Below are 16,569 nucleotides of genomic sequence, written 5' to 3' on the forward strand. Positions count from 1 at the left end.
ACGATGAGATGTAATTCCAGAAATGGCATATGTCCGATACACTCTTGATACTGTCCAATGGGCATAGTGCAATTTCTGTACCACCTCTGAGATAGAGTGACCCATGTGTCAGGCACCCACCATCATCCCTTTTCCAAAGTTGGTTAACTCATAATGTTTACCCCTACTGGCATCAAATTACCATCTATGTCAATGCAGTGGATCTACATACTTGCCAAATGCTGTCACCCCTCCATACCTGGCCCTTGGCAGGTATGGAGGGGTGACAGCATCGCATTGCCCAGGAAACAGGTATCCCACGAATTTTTTACAGAAGAAGGAAGCTTATGCCAGGCTTATGTGGAACTGGAAAGTTTATATAAATTTAAAAAATGGATGCACAAAAACTTGAATGAAATAGGTGAAAGTAGGTGACAATAGGTATGTGATTGTTTCTTTTATTATTTTTTTTAAGGCCAATGCTGCATAAGCCTGGCATAAGCTTCTTTCTTCTGTAAAAAATTTCAACATGAATTAAGTTTTTATGTGATGCAATGCTTTATATATTTTTACAGAATAATATGAACTTACAGGTTCTAAAGAACTGAAAACATGATTACTCCTATCATAAAATAACAAAAACTAACTTACTTCTTTTTTCTGCATGCCAATTCTTGTTCTCCAGTGTTGCAAAATCATATCTAGATGTTTCTCTACTATTTGCCAAGATGCAGGTAATTTGGTTAGAGATTTTGGATACTGATCCTTAAAAAAAATTACAAGGTTATAAATTTCCATTTATAATTGAAAAAATTGCAAAAACATTACGCACATAGAAAATTAAGATTGCAAAAATAATACAAATACATGAGCTGAATTTTAAGTTAAATAAGCAAATTAAATAAAATAGCAATCCAGGCCATGAAGAGGACCAGTCTTCAGTTACAAATTTTAACCCTAGTAAAATTATTGAATATTACAATAAATACAGGGTCTATACAGTTCTTCTTGTAAGAGAATTCTCTCTCTTAACCCTTTCATGGATTATCCCGAGATATCTCGTTTTTAGTTTAAAAAAGTTATTCGGAACTACACAAAATATCTCAGGCAATAATACCCAAAGCAAACAATAATACCTCCAAATTTAGGACTGAAACGTATTTTCTCGGGAATTTATATGGCTAATTTTGCATTAGCCAGGTAAATCCCGAGATTTCTCAGGATTTTCTTACGCCTGGCAGCAGACGACTGGCTTTGTTTTACTTATATTGTACAGCAATGTAAGAACAGTAGCGCGTGTTCCTGTGCTGCCAGTAAGCAAATTATAATTTGCCGTCCTAAATGCAGAATACTGAACCAGCAAAAATAATTCACAAAAACAATATCGAAAATTATTTTGCCGCCCTCTTGAACTGCCGCCCGAAGTGACGCTTACCTCGCCTATCCACTTGGGGCAGCTATGTGTCAGAATGTAGTTAGTTTGCAATTATTGCTTGTGGCAGGAGGTTACTGCTTGTGCATTCCACTTGATTTTTTGAATTTATTTATATAATGAATAATGAAGAGTTTTTCTGTTCCTTTCTTTTAGCTCAAGCGCTAATTTGGTAAAAAATCCATATAATTTGCACACTTTTTGGCATACATTAGATAACTTGGGATAATTACTCCCATGTATTTTCTACGAAAAAATTAATAAAAACACAAAAAACTATACAATGAGTATTCGCATGATGCATACTTTTAATCTGTAAAATAAAAAAAGTTGATCCGTTACGGTCCAGAAAAAAATGTTCCGGGAAGGGGTTAAACATGTTATACAAACAATGAACGCATACTTTTGTAGGTTTGATGGCTTGGAGGAGTCATGAACATTAACAGGTGTGTGTGTGTGTGTGTGTGTGTGTGTGTGTGTGTGTGTGTGTGTGTGTGTGTGTGTGTGTGGTAACTAAAATAACCTTCTCAACTTTAAACATTTACTGTGACTAAACCAATAAAAATGCAATGAAAATTATGTTACATTTTTATATAAAAACAATTTTTTTGTGAAGCTAATAAAGTTCAGCCACTTTCTTTTATGTGGGGCAGCACTATATCCAGGTCTTCAATATGTGTCTCAACCTGAAAAACTGAGATTCATACAATTAATGGATCTGTATTAGGCACTTTTTATATCTATTCAGTGGGACAAACTGATTGATAATATAACCGACAGTAAATTCTAAATGGAAATCATTCAGAGAAGTAATCGCAGAAGCTATCAGGCTTTTTCTACCAACTAAGAGATACTCTTCAAAGTTTACACCTAAATGGATATCACATGAACTGATGAGATAAGACTAGATGAGATAAGGAAAGTAGCACAGAAGAAAAATGCACTGAAGTATATACATTATCAAGTGAAGATAATGTATATGCACTGAAGTATATACATTATCAAGTGGTGATCAAGTGATAAAACAGTTTGCAACTGAGTCAAAGTAGGTTAAGCAAACTAAGGCAGATAATAAGATATCCCTGTCCCTGGCTGATCACAAGATAGTGTCACCAGAAGGAACAGGAAGGATTGCACTGGTCCACAAGATATGAAAAGTTTAAAAGTTGATGATCCTGCTCAGGTTGCTAACAAACAATAGATATTTTTCATTTACATTCCCACATGAGGAATTTTTTAGAAATTTGATTACCAAAAGTGTATCAAATTCAAACAGGAAGCTATGTGATTTTGTGATAAGTTAAGAGTAAAGTGAAAAAGAAATTGTTGAAGTTAAACATTAAAAAGAGACACCTCAGATGGATGGGATCGATCCAGTTATATTAAGGCAGGCAGTAAAAGAGGTAAGCAAAGGTATCCAAGAATGCTCTCATAATTATGAGAGCATCCATGAAATCAGGGAAAGCACCTATGATGAACTGCAGATGTGAAAAAAGTATCCCCAACAATGAGTGAAGTGAGTAATTACTGACCTGTAATTACTCACTTCAGATTGACTTCTGTTCCAGAAAATAATGGAGTCACTGCTTAATTGAGTACTGCAGAACTATCTAGACAGGACGGCAGTTAGACAGCTGTCACAGCATACATTTACTAAGTGGCAATCATGTCCAGGGTATGTCTGCCAGGGGCAAAGGTTGATGACGTTGTAAAGCAGATATCATCTTTTAAGGGCACAAAGAGGGCACACATCAACAAAAAAAAAAAAAAAAAAACCCTTAACATTTCCCCATTCGGTCACTCCAAATGTTTGTCTAGTTCAGTCTTAAATTTATTTAAGCTATCAATTTCCACAACAACAGATGGAATTCTGTTCCAGCAATCAACTACGTGCTGGCTAAAGGCAAACTTCTGCACATCTATTCTACAACTGTCTTTCCACAGTTTGAATCCATGCCCCCTCAGGTTCTTAATCTGAGCAAGTGGAAGAATTCCATCAGCATTCAGCGTGCTCAACCCATTCAAGGCGTTATTACACCTCAATCAGATCACCTCACAGGTGCCTAGTCTCCAGCCAGTTTTGCTAATCATATACAGAAATTTTGACTACAAGAATAAGGAGCTGAGTATTCAATATATAAGACTGTGGTTAGGTTGCATCTTGAGTACTTCATACTAGTCTGGAAGCCTCATTTTAGAAGGTTTGTTTGTTATTTGGTTTTTAGGAGCATTAGCTTTAAGGCCATATTACTCCGGGATGTGCGGTGGTCATTCCCTGACCTTTCTGCATCCTCCGTATTTGGTAGTGACGGGCTCGAACCCCGGTCTAATCAAGAAGTGTGTGCTATGCACTGCTGCTCCTTCCCACCTGGCTATGGAGGTGCCATTTTAGAAGGGATGTAGATGAATTGCAGTTTGGAAAAGTAGGCACTTACAAAATCTGACTAAGTGCTGATGGAATTCTTTCTCTTGCTTAAATGAAATGAAGGGGCATAAATTTAAACTGAGGAAGAATGGTTGTAAGATAGATGTTCAGAAATTTGCTTTCAGCCAGAGAGTAGCTGACTTTGTGAAAAATTTCCATTTGGTAGTAGTAGAGGCATGTGATGCAAGAAAGCAAGCTAAAGTAGCATCAGCCAACTACGAATCAGTAGTTGTTGTTGTGGAAGTTTGAATAAATTTAAGGAAGAATTTTAAAAATGATTAAAGAGGATGGAAGCGATGTGGAAGGGTTTTTTTTTTCCCCCCTGATGTTGTATAAGATTGCTTCTTGCATCAATTGCCAGTACTAATAATATTTTTTACTTTTTATTTTAGTGTTTGTTCATCTTTAAAATAAATATTTTGCTCTGCAAATAATATGAAAGTACAGTAAGTGCTGGTTATAGCGATCACTGGTTATTAGAATCAGCCACTTTATAGAATCAAATTTCAAAGAACCAATTCAAATCAATAATATGTACTACACTTTCACTGTTTACTAGAATCACATTTTCGGTTATAAGAATCAATTTTGAACACCTCTGTAATATTTTTCTAAAGCACATTTTTGGAAGTCACAACTATAAAACAATAAAAACAATTTGCAGTTTCTGGTATATTGGGCTTTTCTGTTAATACAATTCTGTTAGTGCAATAAACAGGGGTAGTAAACTCGATCTTATTGCATTTGCAATAATACCGAATTGTGTGTTTTCACTATGGCAAAATGTGTTTCCCCTTCGCTGAAATCTGCTCTTCATTTCTATATCTAAACTTTGTCTCACTTACGTATGTCATGTTAGTTCGATATGTGTGTGATTTTGTGCTTTGTTATTGATTGACTCATCTTTTTTATTGTTTTAAATTTTACTAGCAAAAAAAAAGTTAGTGAACAGAAAGAGTGAATGTGATTGTAAAAGATAAGTTTTAAATTATAGAAAGGTACACTAAATTAAACTTAGGCAATATGTCTCAAAGGGAAGCGGCAGTAAAATTGATAGTCCCTTAGTCATCTTTATCAAAAATATTAAAATCATGTCACACATTGAACACTAATGTGATTAGTGAAACCAGAAAACTGAAGCACGAAGGGAGATGTCAAACAGTACATTAAGCTCTGTTCGTTTGATCCAAACAGGCCAGCTCATTTAATGCACCAATCAATCGTAGCATTCTTCTTCAAAAAGCTAATGATTTTGCTGAAAAACTACACAAAGAGTTTAAGGCGATGGAGAGGGCCAACAAGATGTAAGGAGAGGCATGATATTGTTTAAAAAAAATTTCACTGAGAAAAACAGGATTCTGACGGTTCTGCAGCTGACATCTGGTTGAAAGCCTCTTGGCAAACTGTGTTAAGCACTTATAATCCCGAAGACATTTTTAATACAGATGGAACAGGTTTGCACTACAGGGTTACCGCAGACCATTGCACGATTTTTAAAAATTCCTCTGTATCTGCAGGAAAGAAGATCAAGGACAGGATTACAGTTCTTGCATTCATGCAACATGACAGGAACAATCAAGATGAAGCCATTAGTTATAGGCAAGAGTAAATCGCCTAGATGTTTTAAAGGAGTAAAACAGCTGCCTGTTGGATATGCCAATAATGCCAACGCTTGGATGACAGCTTCTTTTTTTGAAAATTATCTTCTTAATTGGGATTTGCAACTGGAAAAGAAAAACAAAAAAACTGCATTGGTTTTGGACAACTACCCAGCTCATCCAAAGTTGACTTTCAAAAACACTGAATTAGTTTTTCTACCTTCGAATACCACGTCACTGATTCAACCTCTTGACCAGGGAATAATAAACCCTTTAACACCTTTTATAGGTTGGATAGGAGGTGAAGAATTATCCAGTCTATAGATAAAGGTTTGGGAATGTCATCCGATTTTGCAAAGTAGATAACTGTTCTAGATGCACTTCGTATGAAAATGAGTGCCTGGAATGAAGTTTCCGAAACCTGCATTAGCAACTGTTTCAAAAATCGTGGATTAATTATTCATGATGGTCAACTAAGTCACATTATTGATAAAGCTGAAAAGCCTGAAGACATGGGTGAACAGGAGTTTAATGATTGGGTGGACAGAGAAGATGATCTACAAGTTACTACAGCTGTAACAGATGAAGAAATTGCCCAGTCTGCTATTGATAATTTCGCCGAGGAGGAGGAAAATGAAGATGAATGCAAACGAATTCCAGTTACAAAACTGACAGACTTGTGAAGCTACAGCAGTCCTGAGGAGAATGTTAGAAGAAACTGGTCCAAGTGATTGTGAATATAGAGTGTTATACAATATTGAAAAATCTATAAATATACTTTGTAGTGATAATTTAAAGCAATCTAAAATAAGTGACTTTTTAAATTATAATCATATTACAAAGTGTTATGTTTAATTAATATGTATATTAATTAAGCTATGTAAGAAAATATAAATTTATTTTTATTTTGCAAACCAGTGGATAATATTCTTCCGATTTTCATGTCATTTAATTGGTAATAAACTTTTGGCAATAAAGTGTAAATTTGTGCTTTTTATCTTTATTTTTATAGCCTCTGGATAATATTTATCAATTTTTGCTTATTAGAATCAAAAGTAAATTTGCAAACGTGATCACTATAACCAGCGCTTACTGTATTAATAATATCTGATTTATAAAAAATAACTATACATTTGTTTAATTTTAAGCACCTGTTATAAATGGAATGACTTAGAATTTGCTCTTCGCGCTTATATGAGAATCAATATAATAAAGCCTAAACAATTTTTGGTTCTTTCATATTTCATTAAATTGAGTAGCCAATGTACTCAGTGATAATAAAATTTTAATCCTATATAGCTGCAATTCTCAAAAACTCTGGAATCCGTGCCTCCTTTGACCTGTAAAATTTTCCTGACACCTCCCTTGAAATAAAACATCTATAATTGTCCAATTTCTTATTTTTAATATGTTAATACATGAAATTTTTTGTTAATATGTTAATATGTTAATTTTTATAATTATTAATACATGAAATAATAATCAGGATATTATTTTATTTTTAAAAAACATTAATACAATGTATGAGATTGCTTTTTATTGCATAATTCATCGAACCTAGGCATCATTTTCGAGATGGCGAAGCGTATTTATTTTTCAACATTTAATTTTGATCTGTACTTGATTTAATGACTGCCAATGCCAAAAATCCAACTTCACAAAGGTAAGAACTTAAAAAGGTAATGGCACTAGTATTTGCAAAGCTTTATTGCTACATTCCGGGTATTTGTGTTTTACTAAACACCAAAATTCATATAAAGATAACGACGAAAACTTTGCTTTCAGTGTGAAGTCTGATGTAAGATCAATAAATTGTTCTTCTTCGACAGTAGATAAATTTGGTGGGGACTTTGTATTGAAGGGATCTCTAATTCATATGTACTCTCCAAAATTTTCTGTAAAATATTTCTCGAAGTGTGCATGGAGTTTTTGATAAATTAAATGAATTTAATTTATCAAAAATATCGCAAAGATAAGCTAGCTTAGAAAGAAAATCATTTTTTACAAAGTCTTCACAATTGCAGTGAGATTCTGTGAGAAGATATGAATGGAGCTCCATTCTAAATTCATATATGCGTGATAAAACTTTGCCATGACAAAACCAGCAAGAGTTACAAAAGTATAGTAAAGAAGTATACTCAGCCCCCATGTCAATAGACGTATTTTTAAAACAGCGATCCTTCTGTGAACATGTTTAAATAAAGTTTATTATTTTGATTACTGTTCATTTAAAGTGGGGCTCAGATAATGAGATGCAAGTGCTTCTCTGTGAACAATGCGATGTATTCACACTGCATTAGGTGCTTTCTTATGAAGCACTTATGTATAAGTGTTTGCAGTCCACTCTAATGACCTGACATGGAAAGACCACCATCTGCACAAACATCAACACATTAGTCAAGTCAATTTTGTTTTCAGCCATGAAAGTATCTATGATTTCAAACAAATCCTCAGATTTCGTACAGTGATTAATATTTTTGCAGAACAATAGGTCTTCAACAAATTTTATCTCCATCTATAAACCACACATAACATTGTGATGGGCTTCATTGTGACTATCAGTTGCTTCATCCAGCTGAATACAGAATTAACTGCCTTTTAATTTTTCAATTAATTGTTTGTTTATATTTTCAGCAATATCTTATATTTGGCAATTGATAGTGTCATCTGACAACAGCGCATTTAAGAGTTGTTTAGCTTCAGATTCTCCAATCATTATAGAAACCATATCAATTGCTGCCAGTAAAATAAGCTCCTCTGCAATAATTTTATGAGGTTTATTGCATTTAGCGTAGCGCTACACTAAATGCAACCTTGTATGATGCTAGAAGAGCTTTTTTGAGACACTAAACTGCTTCAAAAATATTTTTTTTTATGCATTCGTTCCTTGCAATTTGCAGGCAAAAAATTTGCGAGGTTTATCTACCAAATTGCTGTGAATCCTTTCTAAGTGTCGTTTCAATTTGTTGGAAAGCATGTTTTCTGCAGACAACACCTTGAAGCAGCAGATAACACACTGAGGATTTTCTTCATTGTGTTATCTGCTTCAAGGTGTTGTCATCATATTTTCTGTCATCATATTTTCTATATTTCCGCTATCAATCATCTTTTGTCTCTGTTTCATTTAAATCACTCTTTTTATTCATATTAAAAATTTTTTTTGCCATGGTCAACTATAAAAAAAAATAATAAATTTTAAAATACAAAACAATGATGTGACATAACACTGTTTTTTTTTTTTTTTTTTTAATATAGTTACTTTTAACATATGTGCAACACTAGTCTAATATAAACTGTACTACCAGTAATTTGCAGTATGTAAAATGAAGTTCGTATGTGATTCGAAATACATGTACACTTAGACCAAAAGGCTGATTGTACTCTGAATATGTGGTTACTACAAGCAGATTTCTGGAGTTGCGTTGTTCAGACTCATGCAAGGTCAAATAACGTGCAAAAATACCTGATACAATCGCTCATAGTAACTGGATCTCAAGAATATGGTCAGGGAACATGATGCATTCTCTTCGTCAAAAATACCCCAAATATTTTCTATAATTATTTACATTAATAATACATCAAATAGTAGTAGATGTCTAATAGTAAAAAAAAAAAAAAAAAATTCTTAATACATTTTTAATATTTTCATGCCATGGAAATCTTACACAAACTATTACATTGTCCGCAACACCACTGGTAAATTATGGAGTCTCCCCAGGGCGTCACAACGCACAGTTTGAGAACCAGTGCTATATAGTATCTTACACATATTGCTTATAATTGCAAAGAAGCTACTGACAGAAGACTCATGATAGACAATCAATTAACAGTAATTACATATAACTGCCCTCAACGTGTGTAGGCTTGGTGTCTGCATGTGATGCCTCTGTGCACATTGTCACAACATTGTCCAAATATCAGATGTCAACTATAGTGAACTCATCAAGTGTGCACTTTGACATCTATCTTCAAGATCTATTGCAAGCAACTGAAAAGTGTAGCTATTCTATATTGGGGAAAGAGGAAGATGGGACAGCAGTCACAATCCATTCTTACTATATAAATATAGAACCAGAAGTGATTACACACATACTTTGTACAACCACAGCAAAAGAAAGAAAAACTTTTTCATTTAGTGCAAGCAACCAAAGAGCCAAAATAGGTACTGAAACATGCTGTACTTGTAGAATAAGGTGTGAAGGCAATTATGTTATTGTGGCATTTGCGCAAATTGTAACATGATGAAGATAGTCAATTCCTATAGCATCTTTAAAAAAGATTTGCCAATCTAATTATCTGTTTGTTTGTTTGTTTGTTATTTGGTTTTTAGGCGCATTAGTAACTAAGGCCATATTGCTCCAGGATATGCGGTGGTCATTCCCTGACCTTTCTGCATCCTCCATATTTGGTGGTGACGGGCTCGAACCATGGTCTCATCAAGAAGCGTGTGCTACGCACTGCTGCTCCTTCCCACCTGGCTACGGAGGTGCCTTCTAATTATCTAATGAAGAAAGAAATCTGCTAAATTCAATTACATTAAGAGAATTCCCAGTTTCTAAAATATTTATATTAATTCTTTATAACATACCTGTGCAATTTTCAAGTTGTCACGCACATTAATGTAGTCAGCAATAGTATTTGGTGGTTGTTCAGCAGAATCAAGAAAAGACAAAAGACCTGTAGGCTAAAAAATAACTTATTATTATCACTACTAATTAGACATTACAGAACAAGCTTATTTTAGATATAAATGTTAGAATGCACTCTCACATGCTGTTCATATTAAATTGAAATGCTTTCATTTTGTAATTATAAAATACAGAAGAAATATAAGTTTCCTGCACTCTTAACTCCAGTTAACAATAGTTTAAGTCTAAAACTAGGTCTAAGTATCCCTTTGCTATTACTGTATTTGATGTCTGCTGAGTTACTGATTCTGCTTATTGGTCATTGTACCTCTAATCTGGTCTCCCTTATTTCATTTTTGTTTAATGGTCCTATTATCCTATAATAATATATCCTGGTCCCAATAGGACCAGTATTTATGGTTCCTACTGGGACCAGGATATGATTTTTTCAGTGTTTTATAGCTTTTGTATCACTTGGGTGGTTAATCTATTTGCCATTATTATCCCCATTGATTGAGTTGCATCTGTCATGTTCCTTCTAAAAATAAAGTTTTTTTTTTAAAGCAACAGTTAATAGTAAAAATGGCAAACAACCAGTAACAGCAACACATTCAGATAATATGCAAGTACTAAGTACTAACTACTAAGAGCAGATGTTTCATGACACTTTCACATTCAACCCTAACTCGTGACATTTTAAGAGTAGGGGATCTGCAGATATACTTAACAAGTACATGTCAATGTTGAAAAAAAGTCAGGAGTTAAGGTTATATTTGAAAGTGTCTACAATTCTGGCCAGACAATAGGAGGGAGTATATGATGACAGTTTTTTAAATTAATTTGGCTCTGGAGAGAGAGATTGTGCAAAGCTCATGGGGTAGAATTTTTCTCGACTGCTCATGAGAAAAATTTTTCTCAGGAAAGATTGCTTCTACAGGGATAGTAGTATATACTTAAAGAGAAAGGTTGCAAGAATATTTTCTGATTCTATCGAGGCAGTGTTAGGTGGGTTGGAAAACTGCTAGCTTGGAGGATTCACAGACTAAAAGATTAACAGTAGCTGTAGGTAGAGGTGAAAGTGATTCTTGCACTGCTTCTATTGGAATGAGCAGCAGCCTAGAAAGCAAGTTGCTGGGGATTTCAGGAACTGCTGGGAGCCACCATGGAACATTAAATACATGCACCATGTTAAGGTAACTAAGAGTAAGAACAGGCGCATGTACACCAATGCTAGGAGTACTGTAAATAAATTTGATGAATTTGAAGTGCTGGTCAAGATATCAAAGGTGGATACTGTTGGGATATCAGAAACATGGTGTCACACAGATATGAGGAATGCAGAAATGGAATTTGGTGAGTACAATTTGTACAGAAAGGACAGACAGGATAGGAAGGAAGGAAAGAGAGGTTATGTTGTTAGTTAAGAAACACAAAATCTAAGGCAGTGCATCCAGCTGACATGGGTGGACAGTAAATAATAATAAATAAATAAAAGATTATTTTATCCTTGATTAAAACTTGTCAATTTTTATGGATCACCTTCAATGAGAATGGCTATTCCTTTCTCAAATATGCTTTACATATAATACACAATGGGTATTTTTATTATTTCCTTATTTAATATTTATTTATTAAATTTTTGTTTTTAATGAGTATTTAAGTGCAGCTTAAATTAAGCTGGCAAGTGGTTAACTTTTTTTTAACTTGCCAACGTAATTTTACTTTTATAATATATAATGGTGAAATTATGCCGACACACCTTTGTAAAATAGGTTTGTGTAGAGGTACTGTGCTAGCCAATAAAAAACAAGTTCAATTTTTGTTATTTCGATAGGAATGTTATTTTGATGGTTTATATTTATAAGAACACATCTCTTATGTATATATCAGAGACTACGTGCTGGTGCTTTTATATCCCTTAATATCATAGATCATCTTTTATTTAAAAAGGAAAGCTTAAAAAAATGTTCAAAAGCATCAAAACATACTATTATTCGTTGTAAAAGACCCATAGCTGTAGGATGGCCTGTTACCCAGAGTGCAACTAGATGACGAGAAAGTTGCTGCATAGCAAGCATGCGACTATCTGCACCTGGAGTAAACATAGCAATATGGAGGTGACGAGGAAGAGCTCCTTCGGCAAGGGATAGATCCTGCATTTTGGACGCTACCTCCAGTTCACCTTCCTAGAACAAACAAACATTCTGTTAAAAGCAGAAAAATAAATATTAAAGAAGTATTATATTCAAATGAAAACAAAATCAATTGGACTCAAAGGAATTGTTAGGATAAGTAAATTCAAATCCACTCATAATTCACGAATAGTATATTTCTGCTTCTGCAATCAGGAAAGAAGAATTTATTTAACCATCCACATCAAAAGCTAATTAAATACCCAAGTCCTTTTATCTATTATTCTGCATTACTACTTCAATATCATTTGAATATAAAAGTATCTGACATTTTGCTGTTTATAAAGGGTGTAAACAAAATTATACAATTTAATTCTGAAAAAACTTAATGAGTAGAGCTTAGAGCAAAACTACATGAGCATTCAAAACACTACACGAAGCATGTGCATTTGATAAGAATAGTGTGTGAATCTAGACAGACATGCAGTGTGAAAGACATACTAACTTACAAAGACATTTTTGTCAGTCTCAAAAATGCCTTTCAGATTGCAATTTCCTTTCTAAATTTCATTCAGAAAGAAAATTGCAAAACAACGATAGGTCCATTGAAGGTCCATCCATTACTTAGCAGATTTTTTTTTTTTTTTCAATAAATAAAAAGTATCCAGAAAAATTCTTTTCACATCATACGCCAGTATGTAGCTTTGATAGGCTCTTCAAAATTTCTGATTAAGAAAATTGTGAAAAAAGATCATTTGTTTCCTGTAAGAATTACAGGAAATTACATTTTTGCTATGGCAGCTGGATTGGAACTGCCTAGTTAATGCATCACCCATCGTAGGGAGAAAAAAAGAAAAAAAAAAAAAAAACACTTTGCTTTTGCAGATTATTACGTTTCTCAAATGGAATTGCCAAACAAGAAGGTTATTGTCATTTATTTAAAATAGATCATTTGCTATTTGATCGGGGGACCAGCAAATATTGAAACAAAGTATCATAGCAGTGTTATCATAGGACACTTTTTGCATTTTTAAAATAAATGGGACATTTATTTTAAAATTGTCCAATTTTTAAAATAAATGGTCAATTAGCCATTTGTTTGAAAGTAGGGCAGTACCAGGGCAACTCACTGTAAAGATGTTGTTTTGGTTTTTAAGCACATCAGCAACATAGGCCATATTGCACCACCATGTAATGTGATCTACATATTGCATGAGCTGTAAAACCCAGAACTCACAGGGGGTGGGGGAACTCACTGCCTCTGACTGAAATCAGCTAAATGCAGGCCCTAATTTAAAAGGACTCTAGAACCTCCTCCAGTCCGAGATGATTCGAACCCAGACCCCCCCCCCCTTCAAAACAAGTGACAAATGGGTTCACTATGCTGTCATGGAGAAGGACATATTGAACAGTAATTTTATACTATTGACTACTTCAAGCTCATAAAGAACATATATATTGTTTTATGGCCACTGAAAAGGCAAAGTTCATTGGTTCTCAACTGTTTCATGTGTTCAAGGAGGGTCAGTTAATGACAAGCATTGAAAAATGAATACCGTGTTAATGCCCATGTACTGGCCTTAATTGGCAGCCAAATTTCAGTTCAGGATTTGGGTACCATTAGCAATAAAATCACTGCGATGACTAGAGTTTGAATCCTGCTCGACAGAAAAAAAAAAAAAAAAAGAAAAGAAAAGAAAAGGGAAAGACTCCCTTCCAACCTCATATTTTCAATAAGGCCAAATATTAGCTTCTTTATCATTTTGAAGCTCTTTAATTTTTGTTTTAAATTAACTATACTTAATTTAAAAAAAAATAAAGTGACTCATAACTCACAGTTTTCTGTATTTCATTTTATTCCATTAAAATAATATCTGGATAAAATACAAAACAGCAAATTCTTAAGCAATCCAAAATAATTTTGGATTACTTAAGAAATTTCAATATCTAACTATTTGATATAGCAGCACCAAGTTGAGAAAGCTCTTTGTGATCGGTTGTCTACTTTCTAAAATGTATCAGCTTGTGCAGAAAGTCACATGCAGTATTCTACAAAAGTGATATTGTTGTACACATTGGCTTTAATGATATCATGAGTGGGAGATCTGAGAACTTACTTAACAAGTACAGAGCAATGTTGGGAAAAAGTCACAAGTTGAATAAATTTATTTAAAAATGTCAGCAATTAGCATTAGCAGAGGCATTTGATGCAAGAAAGAAAGCTTATGCAGCATCAGCCAGAAAAAAAAAAAAAAAAAAAAAAACAACTTCCACTTCACCCCTCCGTTCGTTCAAAATACCTGTCCAGCTGAGCCTTAAATTTATTTAGGCTATCAGCTTCCACAACAAGGGATGGAAGTCTGTTCCACCAACCAACTACCCGCTGGCTAAAGGCAAATTTCCAGACATCTATCCTACATCTGTCTTTCCTCAATTTGAATTTATGCCCTCTCAGGTGATTATTCTGAGCAAGAGGCAAAGTGCCATCAGCATTGAGCATGCTCAAACCATTCAAGGCTTTATACACCTCTATCAGATCACCTCGCCGGTGCCTAGTCTCCAGACACTGTAATTTGCAAAACTTTAGCCTTTCTTCGTAAGAGCAACCCTTTGTTCCATTCACTAACCTTGTTGCCCTTCTCTGTACTCGTTCCAGCAGCTCTACAAACTTCTTGAAATGAGGCTTCCAGACCTGTATACAGTATTCAAGGTGTGGCCTGACCATTGCCTTATACAAGGGAATAATCACCTCCTTATCCCTGCTAGAAAAATTCCTGTATATCATTGATAAGACACTATGAGCTACTCTTGCAGCCCATCTGCACTGCTCAGAGAACTTCATATCTGCCTGCACAATTACCCCCAGGTCCTTTTCATTCTCTACCACTGTCAGTTTAGTACCACAGAGTTGATACGTTGCTCTGGGGTTGCTGTTTTCCATATGTAGTACTTTACATTTGTCAATGTTAAACTTCATTTGCCACCTCTCAGCCCATCTGCTCAACCTTTCCAGATCCTGTTGCAGCAGCATAGCATCAGTAGTATCCTTAACAACCCTGCCAACTTTTGTATCATCTGCAAACTTGGACATTAAGCTTGATATACCATCATCAATATTATGCCAGGACACAATAGGATGGAGTACATGTTGAGAGCATTGCCAATCAAGTTGGCCCTTGCAGTCCCTCCAAAAACTATGCAAGACTCATGGAGAAAAATTTTTCTCAACACAGTATGGGTTGTTAACAAGAGAAATAATTTTTACAAGGATGGGTCACACTTAAATAGAAGGGTTGTGAGGATATATGCAGGCACTATCATGGCAGTGTTATGTGGTTTGAAAAACTTAACTTGGCAGGACATACAGAGTAACAGATTTACTAGAGCTACAGGCTGATGTGAAAGTGATTCTTGAACTGCTTTTATTGGAACACACAGAAACCTGGAAAGTAAGGTGTCAGGGATTTCAAGCATTGCTGTAGGTCATCATGAAAAAGTAAATACATGGAGTGTATTAGGGTAACTAAAAGTAAGGACAGGTGCATGTATACTTGCACATACACTAATGCTAGCAGCAGTGTAAATAAAGTTGTTGAATTTGAAGTACTGATTAAGTCATCAAATGCAGACATCATGGAGATATCAGAGACATGGAATCACTCATACATAAGGGACAGAGTCTGAATGTGAGGAGTACAATGTGTAGAAAGGACAGCATTATGCTCTTAGGAAGCATAAATTTAAGGCAGTGTATCCAATCGACACGGGATGACCAGTGCAATGTAGACTCAGTTTGATGTGACATATGCAATGGGAATAGCTGAGTGGTCAGGAGCGGGAATACAGTAGCACACGCTCTTTGAGTAGACCGGGGTTCAAGCCCCTGACTGCTTAAAATGGTCGATCTGCCAACCCACAATGGACCAGCATGGCAGATTATGGTCCATTTCCTTCAGCATGAATTGTTGAGGCTTCCATCCTGCAGTGGGTTGATAATGGCTGCACTTTACCTTTATGCACTGGGAAAATGAAACTAGGAGTTTGTTATAGACCTAATGACTGTGATGAGTATAACAATCAGCTATACAAAGAAATTGGGTGCATCAGTAAATCAGAATGTCTTATAAATGGAAACTTAACTTTCCAGATATTAACTGAAATTTCTGGGTTGGTAAATCACAACTAGCAAGACCTTGTCTTGCTAGTAGTGATGCTACTTGTCTCGCTTCAACAGCAACATCTTAGAACAACAAGAGGAAGCAATATGAATCTGGTTATTAGCAGTGATTATTCAGGCATTAAGAATCTGCAGGTAAAAGACCAGCTGGGTGGCAGCAATTACAACAAACTATTGTGGAATTTAATTAAAGACATA

The 16,569-nt window shown here is 34.8% G+C and overlaps 1 protein-coding gene across 1 annotated transcript in view; it reads right to left on the reverse strand.

The window, feature by feature from the left end:
- Rme-8 (receptor mediated endocytosis 8) overlaps positions 1 to 16,569 on the reverse strand; it is a 699,549-nt gene that overhangs the window by 481,250 nt on the left and 201,730 nt on the right. The window contains exons 18-20 of the mRNA XM_090387774.1: positions 12,051 to 12,248; positions 10,023 to 10,118; positions 631 to 744 (exon numbers count right to left, since the gene is read on the reverse strand). Coding sequence (XP_090243900.1) covers positions 631 to 744; positions 10,023 to 10,118; positions 12,051 to 12,248 — 408 coding nt within the window. The remainder of the gene's footprint in view (positions 1 to 630; positions 745 to 10,022; positions 10,119 to 12,050; positions 12,249 to 16,569) is intronic.

The sequence above is a fragment of the Mastigoproctus giganteus genome, chromosome 13, assembly GCF_048544385.1.
Source record: "Mastigoproctus giganteus isolate SK-2022 chromosome 13, ASM4854438v1, whole genome shotgun sequence".
In the NCBI taxonomy this organism is placed as follows: Eukaryota; Metazoa; Arthropoda; class Arachnida; order Uropygi; family Thelyphonidae; genus Mastigoproctus; species Mastigoproctus giganteus.